The sequence below is a fragment of the Euprymna scolopes genome, chromosome 2 (genome assembly GCF_053919585.1).
Source record: "Euprymna scolopes isolate OS-2025 chromosome 2, ASM5391958v1, whole genome shotgun sequence".
In the NCBI taxonomy this organism is placed as follows: Eukaryota; Metazoa; Mollusca; class Cephalopoda; order Sepiida; family Sepiolidae; genus Euprymna; species Euprymna scolopes.
The window spans coordinates 63,135,645-63,151,221 of record NC_136483.1 but is presented as its reverse complement, the minus strand read 5'-3'; the positions used below and the strand labels follow the sequence as shown (position 1 = coordinate 63,151,221).

The 15,577-nt window shown below is 30.9% G+C and overlaps 1 protein-coding gene across 5 annotated transcripts in view; it reads right to left on the bottom strand.

The window, feature by feature from the left end:
• The window catches only part of LOC145291599 (uncharacterized), an 84,035-nt gene extending 69,622 nt beyond the window's left edge, over positions 1 to 14,413 (bottom strand). For 2 of the 5 annotated variants that reach the window (XM_080137678.1, XM_080137688.1), the window contains exon 1: positions 14,047 to 14,200. In XM_080137678.1, the coding sequence (XP_079993804.1) occupies positions 14,047 to 14,117 (71 nt within the window). In that variant the 5' untranslated portion in view covers positions 14,118 to 14,200. Of the gene's footprint in view, positions 1 to 12,645 lie in introns of all 5 variants that reach the window. The other 3 variants (XM_080137683.1, XM_080137695.1, XM_080137700.1) reach the window with 3 other exon arrangements.
• Between the last annotated feature and the right edge of the window lie 1,164 nt (positions 14,414 to 15,577).

Below are 15,577 nucleotides of genomic sequence, written 5' to 3'. Positions count from 1 at the left end.
ATCTTAGTTAGACAATAAATAAATAAATTAATTATTTCAAAAACCCTTTTTTTTAAATATTTAAGTACGTTTTTTGTGCAAGACAAAAAATGTCAATTGTTAACTTTTTTGGGAAAATTTAACATTTAAAATTGAATTAAAAATAGTAGAAAAAGTTTTACATTATTCTGTTTTCTATATGATAAAATTCAGGGTTTTATCTTTCTGGAAAAAAAAAAGTTACTCAGAAATAATGGATTTTAATAAATGTAATTTAGTTTTAAAAAACAACAACAACTTGATTTTGCGGCCATTTTTGGCGGTGCCTACATAAAAGAAACATGCTAGACATAAAAGAAACATGCTAGACATAAAAAAAACATGCTAGACATAAAAAAAAACATGCTAGACATAAAAAAAAACATGCTAGACATAAAAAAAAACATGCTAGACATAAAAAAAAACATGCTAGACAAAAAACAAAAAAAAACATGCTAGACATAAAAAAACATGCTAGACATAAAAAAAACATGCTAGACATAAAAAAACATGCTAGACATAAAAAAACATGCTAGACATAAAAAAACATGCTAGACATAAAAAAACATGCTAGACATAAAAAACATGCTAGACATAAAAAAAAACATGCTAGACATAAAAAAAACATGCTAGACATAAAAAAAACATGCTAGGCATAAAAAACATGCTAGACATAAAAAAAACATGCTAGACATAAAAAAAACATGCTAGACATAAAAAAAACATGCTAGACATAAAAAAAACATGCTAGACATAAAAAAACATGCTAGACATAAAAGAAACATGCTAGACATAAAAGAAACATGCTAGACATAAAAGAAACATGCTAGACATAAAAGAAACATGCTAGACATAAAAAAAACATGCTAGACATAAAAACAAAAAAAACATGCTAGACATAAAAACAAAAAAAAACATGCTAGACATAAAAACAAAAAAAAACATGCTAGACATAAAAAACAAAAAAAAACATGCTAGACACCATAAAAATAACATACAATGAGAGAATGAGAGTGATAGACAAACTTAGTAATAGATGGCTCACTTGGTGATTTAATTGCAAATTACAGCTAATTAGAACAATTAAAATTAAATTTATTTTTTAAACATAATTCAATCCCAAAACTAAAGAATATCTTAACATGTATTTTGTGTATTTGAAACCTTAGAGAAACAAACGTTGATTAACTCAGCTTTAATATAAAAATAATGCCAATAAATTAATGATTTTTCATTTGTTTCTTGGGCCTTACTTTCATGCTGTGCAGTTGCATTTTGACCAGATTTTTCAGAGCAAATCTTGTACACCATGGGAAGCAATCTGTACAAGTAACCACTAAAAAAGGGGAGGAGCAGATTGCCGATTATCATGTTTCAGATTAGATGATTTTTATTCTCTCTCTCTCTCTATATATATATATATACACTAGCAGTTCAGTCTGGCTTTGCTTGGGCCCTTTGTACTGTTCATAACTTGCCCTACGTGTGAATACACTTTATGTAAAATTTCAAATGTTTAGACCAAAATTTGTCTGAGTAATTTCATAGAGACCGCAGAGGTCAATTTTTTTTTCAACTTTGACCCAAATTTTGACCCTTTAACATTTATTATTTTGGTCTCAAATCAAAATACAAAGTTATACCCATGTCCAAGTAACCTACATCTAAAATTTCAAGTGTTTAGACCCAAAATTGGCAGAGGAATTTGGTAGAATCTGCAAAGGTCAACTCCTTCAACTTTGACCTTTTGGCAGCCAAATTTTCGACCCAAAACTAATTAAAATGCTTGTCGTATGTCTGAATACCCGTTATGTATAAATTTCAAATGTTTAGACCCAAAATTGGCTAAGTAGTTTGCTAGACACCGCAAAGGTTAAATCTTTTGAACTTTGACCCCTTGGCAGCTCAAATTTTCAATCCAAACCGGTAAAAAAACTTGCTCTATCTCTGAATACACTTTATGTAAAATTTTAAATGTTTAGACCAGAAATTGGCTGAGTAATTTGGTGGAGGCTGAAGAGGTAAAAAATTTTTTTAACTTTGACGCCTTAACATGTATTTTTTGGGGCTCAAATCAAATTAAAATGTTTGATCCATGTCCAAGGAACCTACATTTAAAATTTCAAGTATTTAGACCACAAAATTGTTGGAGGAATTTGGTAGAGTTTTCAAAGATCAAATCATTGAACTTTGACCCCTTGACAGCCAAATTTCTGGCCGAAAACTGATTAAAAAGATTTTCCCAAATCTCAATACTCCTTAGTGAAATCTCAAGTCTCTAGACCGAAAACTGACAGAGCTATTTGGTACGGAAATGTACACACAGGCTCGACGTTGCCCGGGATGAATGATGAGCAACAAATGTTTCACACTCCTAAGCCTCGCATACCTCTCGTAGTCACTAAGTTCACAATATATTTTAGTCTACACTGCACTGTAGAGAACCTACTGTTTATTTTATAAAATTATTTTAATATACAATGGCATAATGGCTTGAATTAAAGTTTAAAATGCAAAAGTCAAGTATCATGCTTCAATCGTACGCTAAACAAAAGCATTAATTTCGAACGCGCCTTTGTCATATCAAAGAACCTATTGTTGATTTTATATGCTTGGAATTACTTGTGCGGTGATGATAGCCTGAATTTAACTTTAAAATAAAAAAAAAAATAAAATATCATTATGAAATTCTGCTTTCAACAGAAGCATTCATTTCGAACATGTCCCTGTCATATCACAGAACCTACTGCTGATTTTGTATGTTTGGACCTTTCGGCTTGTGTGGTAAAAAAGTTTCTCAAATGCACATGATGTTAGGCTGTGTAAGATGTTAACTTTGGTCAAAATAGCCTGTTTCTTCTTTCATTGGATTATCGATTCTTATTGTAAACATTCCAACACAAAACCTATCTAAGAACACTGCCAGACACATGAAGTACCTTCGTGTGAAATTCCATAAAAATCAACCCAGCCGTTTTAGAGTCCATAGGGAACAACCTCACAGAAAAAGTTCATTTTATATAATAGTAGAGATTTATATAAAAAAAGAACCGTGTGTCTGTGAGAGTTCGTTTTCTATGGCCTTGGAAACGGCAGGGCTGATTTTTTTTTAATTTTACACGAAGGTACTGGCAGTGTTCTTAGAAAAGTCTTGTATTAGAATGCCTTTGATAAGTATTGAAAATCAATAATCAAAAAAATCCAATTAAAGGAGGAACAGTCTGATTTTGATCAAAGTCAACACTGATTCAACCTAACCTCATAATCGCATTTTAGAAGTTTTATCACCACACAAGCAGACTGACTATGCGTATATAATCAACAGTAGGGATGTACTGATTATCAAATTGGCCGATTACCGATTAATAGTTTTTCTAATGCAGATTTATCAGCAAATTTTGTTGTCAGAAATGATACTAATATCAATTATATTGTAAACAAAGACAAGTTTTGCTTGCCAGTGAAAATTTATCGAAGAGACATGCATCGTCTAAACCATATTATCAAATAACAGGCATGACGTGCTGTTAACATGTAGACTTTTACAACTGCACTGAATTTGAGGCAAATAGCATCCTGTACCTCTACAAGGCCACCATTCCCCCATGTATGGAGTATTGTTGTCACATTTGGGTGCATCTGCTACTAGTCTCACTCCTGGACAGGGTTCAAAAGAGTTGCCAACCTGATAGGTCCTAGACTGTCATCTAAACTTCAACCTCTGTCCCACCGACGAAATGTTGCATCCCTTTTCCTGTTTTACAAGTATTTTAATGGTAGGTGCTCCAATGAACTGCAAGCCCTTGTACCTCCTCAATGTAAATACCCCAACAAACACAACAAGCACCAAGGTCCCACCCCTACACAGTAGAGATCCCTAGATGTAAGAAAGCCTTCTACTCTAGTAGTTTCTTCCTCAGAACTGCCAGACTTTGGAATTCTCTTCCGGGTGCCTGCTTATCCAACTGTACTGAAATGCAGAAGTTCAAGTGTAATGTGAATAAACATCTTGCTGCTCAACTCCATACATAGTATCCTTGCAACTTATGTCCCGAATAGAGTAGCCCTCTACATCAAAGTAGCACTGTGCCTTGTTTGGGGTGAAAAAAAAAAAGAAAAGAAAAACAGATGTAAGCATATGGAAAATTTAACTCCTTTCTCTTCTTATCAAATTATTATTTTTTACCTTAAATCAATGCCAAAGAAAATTATTACTTCATCTTTCAGTTTTCATGTTGAGGAATTGTAAAGTAAATTGCGACGATGTGCAAACCGAAAATAAAGCATTCTTCATCAGTCATACTCTTGTTCCTCATTTTTGAACTCTTGCTACCATTACATTTTTTTTTTCTTGTTTAGATAATGTATATTTTATTGAAATAAATTACTAATTAGATATTTAAATTAATTATGTTTGATATGTAAAAAATTAACTAAATATTGACAACAACTATTATGGCGACCAGTTTTTGCTGGAAGTATTTTGATGTCAATCCCAAGGGTAAGAATACAGCTGCTTGCAAGTTATGTCAATCTATTACATCAAAGGACGGCAAATCAGCAAAAACTTTTACGATGACTAATATGTTAAACCATCTTAGAAATGTTCATTCAAAAGAAGCAAAAGTTGCAAATAAGAAAAGGAAACACAATGAATATTCAGGGACAGACATTTCAGGAACAAGTGGCAGCAACTACGAGCCTTCATTAAACACCAAACTATAAGAGAATATTAGCCAAAAAGAAAGTTTGAAATCTAATGATTACAGGTCACAAGAGATTCATTATCTGAGAAGAGAAATGATTGCTGTTGATATTCAACCATATTCTGTAACATCTGACATTGGATTTTATAGGCTTTTTGAAAAAACTTTGTTCAAATTACAGCATTCCATCAAAAAAGTACTTCACTGTAAAATAATTTGATATATTTATAAAAGTAAAACAAAAATTAGCATTTTATGAAGGACAGATATTTAGACAGCTACATCAGATAATGCTCCCTTTCCGAGTTTGATAGGCCATTGGCTTTCAAATGATTTTGGACAGTGCAGAGCTGTTCTATTTCCTAGTGCACACACAGATGCAAGAAGTACAGAATTGCACAAGATTCTGGATGAATATAAAATCTTCAATAAAGTTTTACTAGTCCTGCGGGATTCAAGAACAAATATGGTTGCTAGTGTCAGGAAATGTGATTTAAAATAACTATCATACATTGTAATTCAGACTGTGAAGACAGCCATTTCATCTAACAGAAATATAGTTTCTCACTTTAATCACTTTCTGTTAGCAATTAGTAAATGTGACCACATGGTGGAATTCAGCATATTATATGCTGAATATAAATAAACAACAAAAAACTGTTATAGTGTGTGCTGTTGATAAGATTCCTACTTTAACAACTTACCAATAGAGATTTATTTGAAAAAATATCCAGTTCCTGAGTCCATTTGAAGAAATCACCAAAGAAGCAAGTCACAGAATATCAAACACATTAATGATACCTACAAATTTAGCTCCGAGGTTATTTCTGTCAAAAGCTGTCTAATCTAATTCTAGTATTTCTGACTTTAGTAGAATCCTTCTTATCATTGTTGAACAATTCAGGTTATCAATGGAAACAAGATTTCCATCCAATCTAAATGATAAAAATTTATGTATGTCTACTTTCCTCGACTTACAATGCAAATATTAATTTTAAAAGATTGGCATAGAAAACATTTAGCATTCGATTCTCCATCTACTTTCCACTGATGATAATGAAGCAGAATCAACAGTATACATTACCCTCCTGAGGATGGAGAAGCACAGACATGTGGAAATAACATGGTAACTTTGAAACCAACTGACAAAAAATAAAAACAGTAAAAATGTCACAAAAGATGATTTCATCAGTCTTTGTTTTAAGACAATAGGAAGTAAAAGTACAATTATTTCTAATTTCATTTCGGCCTTAATTTTTGAGGTGTGAAAAGTGAACATCGCATCATTTATAATAGCAAAATTGCACTGATGGACCATTTTTAAAAAAACTGAATTAAATAACAGTAAATATGAACATTCAACATAATTCTATACATAATGATTATTATGCCTATTTTTTTTTTTAAACAATTCCAGCTGCAACTTAATTATAAAAATTAAGATATGTTCAATTTTGGTTACAGAAATAAGTAGCAAATGTCATAAACATATACTAATTTCAAAATCATATATCACAAAACTATTAAGAGATACAGATCTGGAATATTGCATGCCTAATCAATACATGCTGTCGACTGCGATATCCAAATGTCAGCTCTTTACACTATTTACTTGTTAAATTATCCTCAAGAAAATGTAATAATTTTATGTAGTGTTATTCACTTTGTTTATTATGATGATGTAATTAAGTAAACGTACATGTTCAATATCAATTTAATTTTAATAAAAGAGAAAACTGCATGTATCAACGATAGAGTTATTTATACAATTGGTATTTCTTTGTGATTCTGTCGAATTCTTCGCTTGGCACTGATTACATTCATCCATTTGAGGAGGTTCCCTCAAATCCTTGCCCAGTCAAACACATACAGAAGAAAAAGCTTCAGTTGTCCATCACTGCTTGTAGCAAAAATCACTTGTTTTGTATTGTTTATTAAATTGTTAGGTGAAAGTACAGATTAGTTAGGAAAACACCCTCTCCTCCACATGTTAAGAAATGGGTTTCCAAAAAGTTCTCTGCATAAATACTATTGTTTTTTGTTTTAACATCTTTATTTTATTTTTGTATTAGCTTTAAGTTAATGCTGTGATTGTTTAAAATGATTTATTGGTTGGTGCGGACCGTTCTGCCTTAATTTAAATGCACAGAAAGTCTTCTGATTAATGTTTACCAGTTTAAAAATAAGCAAACGAACTTGGCTTCAGAATAATAGGATATTTTTTTATCTGGTAAACATTAATCAGAAAGGACTTTTTCATGGCATATATGTGAAACAGAATGATTCACACAAACCCAAATTTTTTAATAAGAAATTTGCTCATTTTTTTCATCCGATAATTTGAGACGCTATAAGATTCCTACCTTAACAATTTATAAATGGGGACTTGTTCAAAAAATTGTCCAGTTAAAGAAATCACCAAAGAAGCAAGTCACAGACATTCAACCATATCGATGATAATACGTACACTTTTAGATTTGAGGTTATTTCTTTCAAAAGCTATCTAAATTTAATTTTGGTATTTCTGACTTTAGCGGAATTTTAACCACTGTTGAACAATTCAATGCATCAATAGAAACAATATTTCATGCCATCTAAATGATAAAAACTTGTGTCTACTTTACTAGATTTAAGATTCTAATTTAAATTTTAAAAGAATGACATGGGAAACACCAAGAATTGGATTCTACATCTACTTTTTACTAATGATAATAAAGCGGAATAAGCAGGATACATTTTTTCAAGCTCTGTTGAGAGTTAAGTGAAAGTAAAACTGTATTTCTTTCAAACTATTTTTGATGAATTAGCTTCGAATAAGCCTACAGTAACAAATCAAAACTTAGAGCAGGTAGAAGTCGAGTTAAACCTGGACACTGCAACTACAACAGAAATACAAGAATCACAATCTAAACTCAAAAGGAGTAAATCCCTCATGATTAAGTGCATAAAAGAACTTGGGCATTTACAACTTTTCGCAAGAGGTGATGATCCATTTCAGTGGTGGAAAAGGAAGACCTTACCTCTGCTGAGTAAACCGGCCTCAAAATATTTAAGGGCATCACCTTCACCAGTGGAGTGTGAAAGGCTCTTTAGTATAGAAGGTAATGTGTATGAACCTATGAGGAACAGGCTGTGTCCTGAGAATAGAGAAACTAATTTTCTATATTACAACTTAAAATACTGAGGAGACTATGAAAGCCGAGGAGGCAGCAAGAATAGAAGTAGAGCAGCAGCAGGTGCAGAACTTCAGCTTATAGTTATTCACTTAAAGAATTACAAGTTGTACTTTGTAGTTGGTTTGTAATTTCTTTTCTTATCTAATTGTTTAATTATATTCATTTGAAAATTGGAAATTGTATTTTGTTTTGTAATTTTAGTTAACAAAAGCAAAAAGCCATAATAGTGGCTAGACACTTAATAAAATGTTAAGTTAAATTGGCAATTACTACATAAATGAGTCAATGCTATCTGATGAGTTTCTTGGCAGTGATGAAATTATTTAAATTTAATAGGAAAGAGAAAAGTAAATAATTAGCTGATTACCAATTAATCAGGAAAGTGGCCGATTACCGATTATCTGTCGATTAATCGGTACAACTCTAATCAACAGTAGGTTCTTTGATAAGATAGGTGTATGTTCAAAAAGAATGTTTCTGTTTAGAGTACAATTGGACCATGACACTTTTGTATTTTAAACTTTAATTCAAGTCATTATATAAAAATAATTTTATAAAACCAACTGTCGGTTCTCTACAGTGCAATGTACACCGCAATGTATTGTGGACTAAGCCACTGCCGGGAGACATGTGAAACTTTCTCCCCGTGTGCTGTGGTGGATCTACGACTAGAGCATTGAATCAATCAATTTGGTTGAAAAATTAGCAATTCGCCGATTTTGATGACAATAAAAGTATTTTAAGTGTGGAACATTTGTTAATCCTAATTAAGTCCCGGCCAACGTCGGGTTTCCCTACTAGTGTATATATACTGGGTTTTATTTTTTAGATCTTGAATTCTACTTTATTTTCATTCCTGCAAATAGATTCCCCAATTTCTACACTTTCAATTTTTTTTTGACTGTTCCAAAAAAAAAAAAAAAAAATTTTTTGACATCACTGGACTATTTACTTCCCTTGATGAGAAACGTGTAAATTTTCGAAACTCCATGGAATAAGAAATAATCTCTATCGTTTTTGTTTTTTGTTTTTTTTAATTTGCTGATGCATGCAATAAATGTAATTTTAACCTATTGTTTTCAAGATGCGTAATTGTACAAAAAATAAATCAATCGTCATTTTTATTTTTCTGTTCACAGACAGCGCGAGATAAAAGAATAAAATTTTAGTGGGGAAAAAAATATATGCGGTCTCTACGAAATTCCATTAATTTTTACTAAAATTAACCCAAAAACAATTTTGTTAAAAGTAACCGCTTCTTTTATCTTTATTTTAACTAATTTTAAAAACATAATGAAAATATTTAAAGAATGAAACTAAAAAAAAAAATTCTTTCTTCGTGCATTCATCCCACGTGGCTTCCACAAGGACGTTCGTTCGAGATTGAAGGGGTGGGGGTAAAGCGGGGAGTTTTGTTGCCGTTTTTTTCATATTTTTTTTTATTTTTAAATAATTATTTTTAATTGCTTTTTATTTTTTAATTTTGGATTAATCAGATCTGCTCACTTATTTTGCCAAAAATGTTAAATAAAATCAATTCTTAGCCTTGAATGATCCAGAAATAAAAAATTTTTTAAAAAAATGAGAAAAGTTATTGTTACTGCTGACAACCATCAATATTGTACCAAAAATGGTTTTTAAAATATTATTAGAAGAAAAACTATTAACAGACTTGAATAATAAAAAGGAAGCGTTGAAAAACCACGAGTCGATAATTTAAGAAGAATTGTTTAAAGTGTTCGCAGACAACAGGAATTTGACAAAGGTTAAATTAGAATTTTTGGGTATCTTGAACTTTTCGGCTTTAAGATGGTTACTATTAAAACAGGGGCACAAGGTTTAAAAAGTTAAGAAAAAAAAAAACTTTATTGTAAATACTTTCGCATTCTAAATTCTCGTATGAAACAAATGAACAAATCTCTTATTAAAAAGTAAATGTTACGGTTTTTAACTCAATATTGACATTTTTTTTTTAATCAGATAATAAAGGCCGGTATTTTTTACGCTGTGTGTCCCAGCGTCGTTTAACCCCTAAAAAAAATTTACTTGATAACAATGAAACCATTAAAAATAATTTTTTTTTTTTTTTTTTTTTTGGAAGTCAAAAAAGATTAAAAAAATTTGTCGCTTCCCAGTTTTTTTAAACAAAAAACTATCAAAACGTATTTCGTTTCATTTTTCCTGAGGTGGGATTTTACATATTACACAAGTCATGTGACATTTTTGTGAGCGTGTTGTCTATAGACCTACAATTGTCAACATTGTCGAAAGTAAAATTAGGAATTAGGATTAGTTTCATAAGAATTTGGTTCAATTAATAATTTAATGACCACACAATATCGTAATAATATAAACTAATTAGTACGGTATTGTTTGATCATTAAATTATAAAACCACAAATAATTTGATTACATGTTTTAATTGTAGTCATCAGAAAATTTCAAGATAACTGCGTACTGAAAATTTACTGCTTAGACAGATTTCAGAGACTCAGATTTATTTTACTATACACAGATTCGAAAATGTCATGGTAACCTTTATAGAGTGGGTTTCTACCACTGTTTAGTTTTATTTCTTATTTTGAAGTGATTATCGAGTCTTCAAAGACATTATTGCCAATCTTTTCTTGTTCTCCGGCAGCGTTCAACATTACTCGTTTTTCGAACCGAATAAACATTTTACATTAAATAAAAACATTAAAAACTCATTCAGTTAGGTGGAAAAATAACTTATCTTGCCTTTGATAACAATTATATTTGTTTTTGGCAACTCTTTCGTACTTCTGTCTATTGTAATACAAAACCTATTAAATTAAATCCTTGTGAATATTTTTATTTTGTTTTACATCTTAAATTGCAACGTAGAATTTGTGACGCTGAAAGCGTATATACAGCTAAAAAAATGTTTTATTATTATTTCAAACAGATATTAGACGAGAGTAACCAAATAATTTTTTTTTAAATTATCTTTATAAAGTAAATTGAAATTATTCTGAAATTACTAAAATTTCAGAAAACTTTGTTCACGTGATAAGTTTTTTATTAATGAAGAAGTAGATGAAATTGCAATATGGTCTCTTTTAAAGCAAAGTGTATTATTTTTTCTTTTGTTTCCTTTATTTGGGGGGGGGGGATACTTTTAGAGAATTTGAACCGAAATTTTTTTTTTTTTTAATCCTAAGCCAAGTTTGTTTAGTTTTGCAAACGTCAGTTTGGTTCGATTCAGATTCTGTAGAAGCACTGTTTTTTTTTGTTGTTTTTTTTTATATTTCTATAATAATAAAAATGTGACATTTTCTAGTGTTTCTCTCACCACTAGGTGAATTTTAAAAATATTTACTTATTAATCGATTTATTTCTCCAAATGGAAAATAAATAGGCCTTGCGAAAAATTTAAAACGAGTTTGATAAAATACTTTTTATTTCATTACGAAATTAAATCCACCAGAATTAATTTTGATTTTTAAGTGACAGTTTATAACAACTAACATCGTATTTTTAAAAAAAAATAAACAATAAAAAACATGGTTGATATTTTTTTAAAGAATTGAAAGTATTTATACGATTTAAAGATGTCTTATGATGCTTAATGAAACTATATTAAGTCATGCCGGTTTTGCAAGAGCAGCAATTACAAAACCGGCGTAACTTCATTTTTTTTTTCCTTTCTTTGTCGAAAGGAATACAAATGAACTGAAACTAAAAATGTCTAAACTGTCGTAGTGAGTGTGTACTTACATTGGATACATTTAAATTATTTTATTTTTCTTTAATCACGAAGAACAAAGCTAAAACTACCAATTTAAGTCCAAGTGGATTAAGTTTCATGGATGATGTCTTCTTGACACGTTTAAACCTAAAACAGCTGCTAGAATTGTCTTTATATCACAAAAGAAGTTTCAAAAATATCTTAATAAAAACCGAAAATATTAATTTCTATATATTTTAAGGTGGCGTTGTTCTTTAATTGAATATCGAATTGCTTTAAATAATGTAATACTCAATTAAGAGTTTGACAACACGTTATGTCAGACATAATAACGAAAGAACAAGAAGACTCGCTGTAACCTTAAATGACAAAGATCTCACTTGACATTAGTTCGTTTAGTTCAATGGGACTATAGTGACTGTTGGAATATCTCACTCATTTCGAGTGGTATTCGCACTAATGTTGGATAAAAAATAAAATCGACTTTTGATACTATATTGTATAACGGAAATAAAATTCTAATTAAAATTTTAACGTAAATAAAATTGAGGTACTCTAGATTTAGATAGGATTTTCAAGTTGGCAACAAAATGAAAAGACGGTAAAAATACAAAACAAAATTGTTACCAAAGGCAAGTTACTCTTCTATCTGGATAAATTTTTGTTTTAACTTATTGTAAAGCGTTTATTTACTTTGAAACACATAGTTCCGCGTCTTTAAGTAAGGACAAAAAAAATGACTGACATCAGACGGTTATCCGTGGAGTTTAGTTTCGGTAGTCGCTCAGAATCGAAAATTAAACAATATGAGTCGGTATGTTAAAAATCAGGGTATTTTTTTTTTTACGACCTGTCTCAGTGTAGCATAAATACCCCTAACCACCCCATATTAAGAACGGCTTTCGGAATACCCCCTCATGTTTAGGACGGCTTTCGGAATACCCCCTCATGTTTAGGACGGCTTTCGAGGTTGGGGTTTATTCCGAAAGCCGTTCTTAACATGGTGGGGGGGTGGGGGGCACGTCGTAAAAACTTACCAAAATCAGTTTCTAAATGATGACGTTATTATTTCCGCATGGCCCGTATTCTGCATAAGTACCAAAACTGAGTTCTTATGCAAAACATTTACTCTTCGCGACCCTTTTCTTTTCAATCATTTTTAAAATGGTCGACTAACATGTTTTTACGATTTATTCTTGCTTTTAAATTCTGTTTAACCTTAACTTGGCGTATTTTGGGGTATAAGAAACCCTAACTTAAGTTTTTAGTTCGATAAAAGTCGGCTTTGTTCGGTTAATATTCTGTAGATGCACAATTTTTGTCGGAGAAGAATGTTCGAAGTTTGTTTTATGTGAAAAAAATGTTTCATATTCTTAAACAGTGATAATAGTTATGGCATAAAAAAAAAAGAACAGCGCTCGCTCGTCAGCGATTTAAAGAGTGCATTAAACTTTAATTCTCGCTTTTAATCGCTTGCGGCCATTTTTATTTTTTTTTATCTGATTCGCAACACTTGTATTGTTCAGTTTTTTTTGTTTTTTTTTTATAAGGATTGATAACTTGTATTATTCGTATTAATATTCTCATCTTCCCTACTCGCGTTTCGATCGACTTTCTTTAGGTGCATATTTCTGAACTCGGGTACCTTTTCGTAGAGCAGAGTTAAACACAAGGTCGAGTTTTAATGGGATGGAGGGGGCAATCCAATTCCCCTAAAATGGGACACTTTGGATTGGAAAAATAGGTTTTGAATTGTCTCGGTCTAGAAGGATGTCTCATTTAAACCTGAAAACAGAAACGATTAAGTGTTGTATGAGAACAATTTTCCCTAATTAAACTCGAGACATAATATTCAGACTAAATACTATGCTTATTTAGGTTATTATATTAATAACGTTTCAGCCGATGTAAATATTCTTTTCGAACGTTGAAGCTTTCAGGTCGAAGCAGGGTATCTTATTTCTTGTCCAGAAATAAAATGAAGTGTGTGTGTGTGTTTTTTTTTTTATTATTTATAATTATTTTTTAAGCCACCATCAATCATAGTTATCTAAAACGTGGACGAAAGCGAAATAGGCGAGATATTCAAACGGTACCTATAATACAATTTAAATCGCTATTACTTTTGTCATACTTTTTTAAATCTAATATCAAACCACAATATAAAATATTTCGACTCGTATATACAAACTAAAAAGTTTTTCAATGTGATTCCCCCCCCTCCTATGTGTTTAATCTAAAATCGAAAACTCCCGCCATATGACTCCCCCTTCAAGGCGTAATTATCTCCTTTCACTACTCCTCCACGGGTAAATCCATTGTGTAAATATAGTTAGATATAAAATTTCGTTCAAACTTAATAATTCCGATTCCAGGTTTATTCGTCAGTGATATGAAAACGACTTTTATGCCACTGGTAGTAGGAAATTACATCTTACTTGAAATCTTCAGTCTTTGTGAATAATTCGCGAACAAAATCCTCCATACGTTGATTTTCTTCTTCCTCCATATTTACATGTATGAATCCATTCGCCTCCTGTTTTACAATGGAGAGTTCCACTCAACTAAGGGAGGTCACTCTAATTGCTTAAACAAAAACAAAATCAAACAAAAAACATTTCTTGATAAAACAATGGAGAGTCTTTCCCGGTAGTCAAAAAAAGACCATCATGTTCAGTCTACGATTGACCTTTGCACTCCATCTTCGTATTGTTCCCTCCTTTGGGGTATAAAAAGAAGACAAGAACAAATGAAAATACATTTTTTTCTTTAAGACGTACAATTGGCTCCAAAAGTTTTCTGTTTGGAAGTCGCTCAGGAATACGCAACTATAATTTCAATCAGCTCTACGAAACAAGTTTGTTTTGTTTTTTTGTCGCCTGTTTGTGTGTGCATTTTTTCTTTTTACTTTTCTAAATAATTTTTTTCCAATATATCTTCGACTACAAAACATGATAATGTAAGCTATTTGATGAAATGCGATCATATTGATGAAATACCAAAAAAAAACAAAAAAAAAAACACCGAAATAACAACGTACCGTCTGTTGTTTGAAAACTTATCCTAACAAATAAATAAATAAAAATAAAATATAAGTCACCTACACACACAAAAGATGTTTACTTTAATAAAGTTGATAAGTTGATTGTTTTTAAGCAATCTTTCATAATTTAAATTAGAAAAAAAAAATGTTTGTTTATGTGATTTTAAAATAATGCATTTTATTTTTTGGATACATACAGTTTTTCCTCCGAGAAAATGATACTGAGATTTGCATACGCACACAAAACTTTAAAATCGTCTAGGCTGATTGACTTTTTTTTTTTTTTTGAAAAATTGTAATGCATTGGAATCACCAATTCTTACGCGGATGAAAAGAAAACAAACTAAAAATAGACTTTGATTTTTTTTTTTTTTTCCTTTTCTGTTTTTTTTTGTTTTGTTTTTTTTTTTAACTCGTAAATTCGGTTAAAATCTTATTTTTGCTCGTTTAACATTTAAATTTTTTTCTGAAAGTTTATTTTTAACTACGTTTTTATTTTTTTTATTTATTTTTTTTTTTTTATTAAATATATAATGATGTCGAGCACAAAGTTTTATCATGAATGCATTACCGAATATGTCCAAACCGAAGGGTATGTTATGCAACTTCAAATTCATCCCATTAACTCTCTTTCCACAAATCAAACTTCTCAATCCGAGTTCTGGTTCAAAGACCGCCACCTCCAAGAAGTGACACAGCTTATCAAGACTCCACTTTTTAAGCGATCCGAAGCCTTCAGTTCAACTACCAACGACAAATCTAAAAAGGACGACCCCCTTTACAATATCCTTTCCGGTAACACAATTCGATTGGCTTATACTTTTAAGAAAAACCCTGCTCGCCAATATTTTCTTGTCATGAACAAATCGAAAAACGACGTTGATAGTCAGTTTCATGACTTCCATTTTAAAAACGAGAAAATGGTG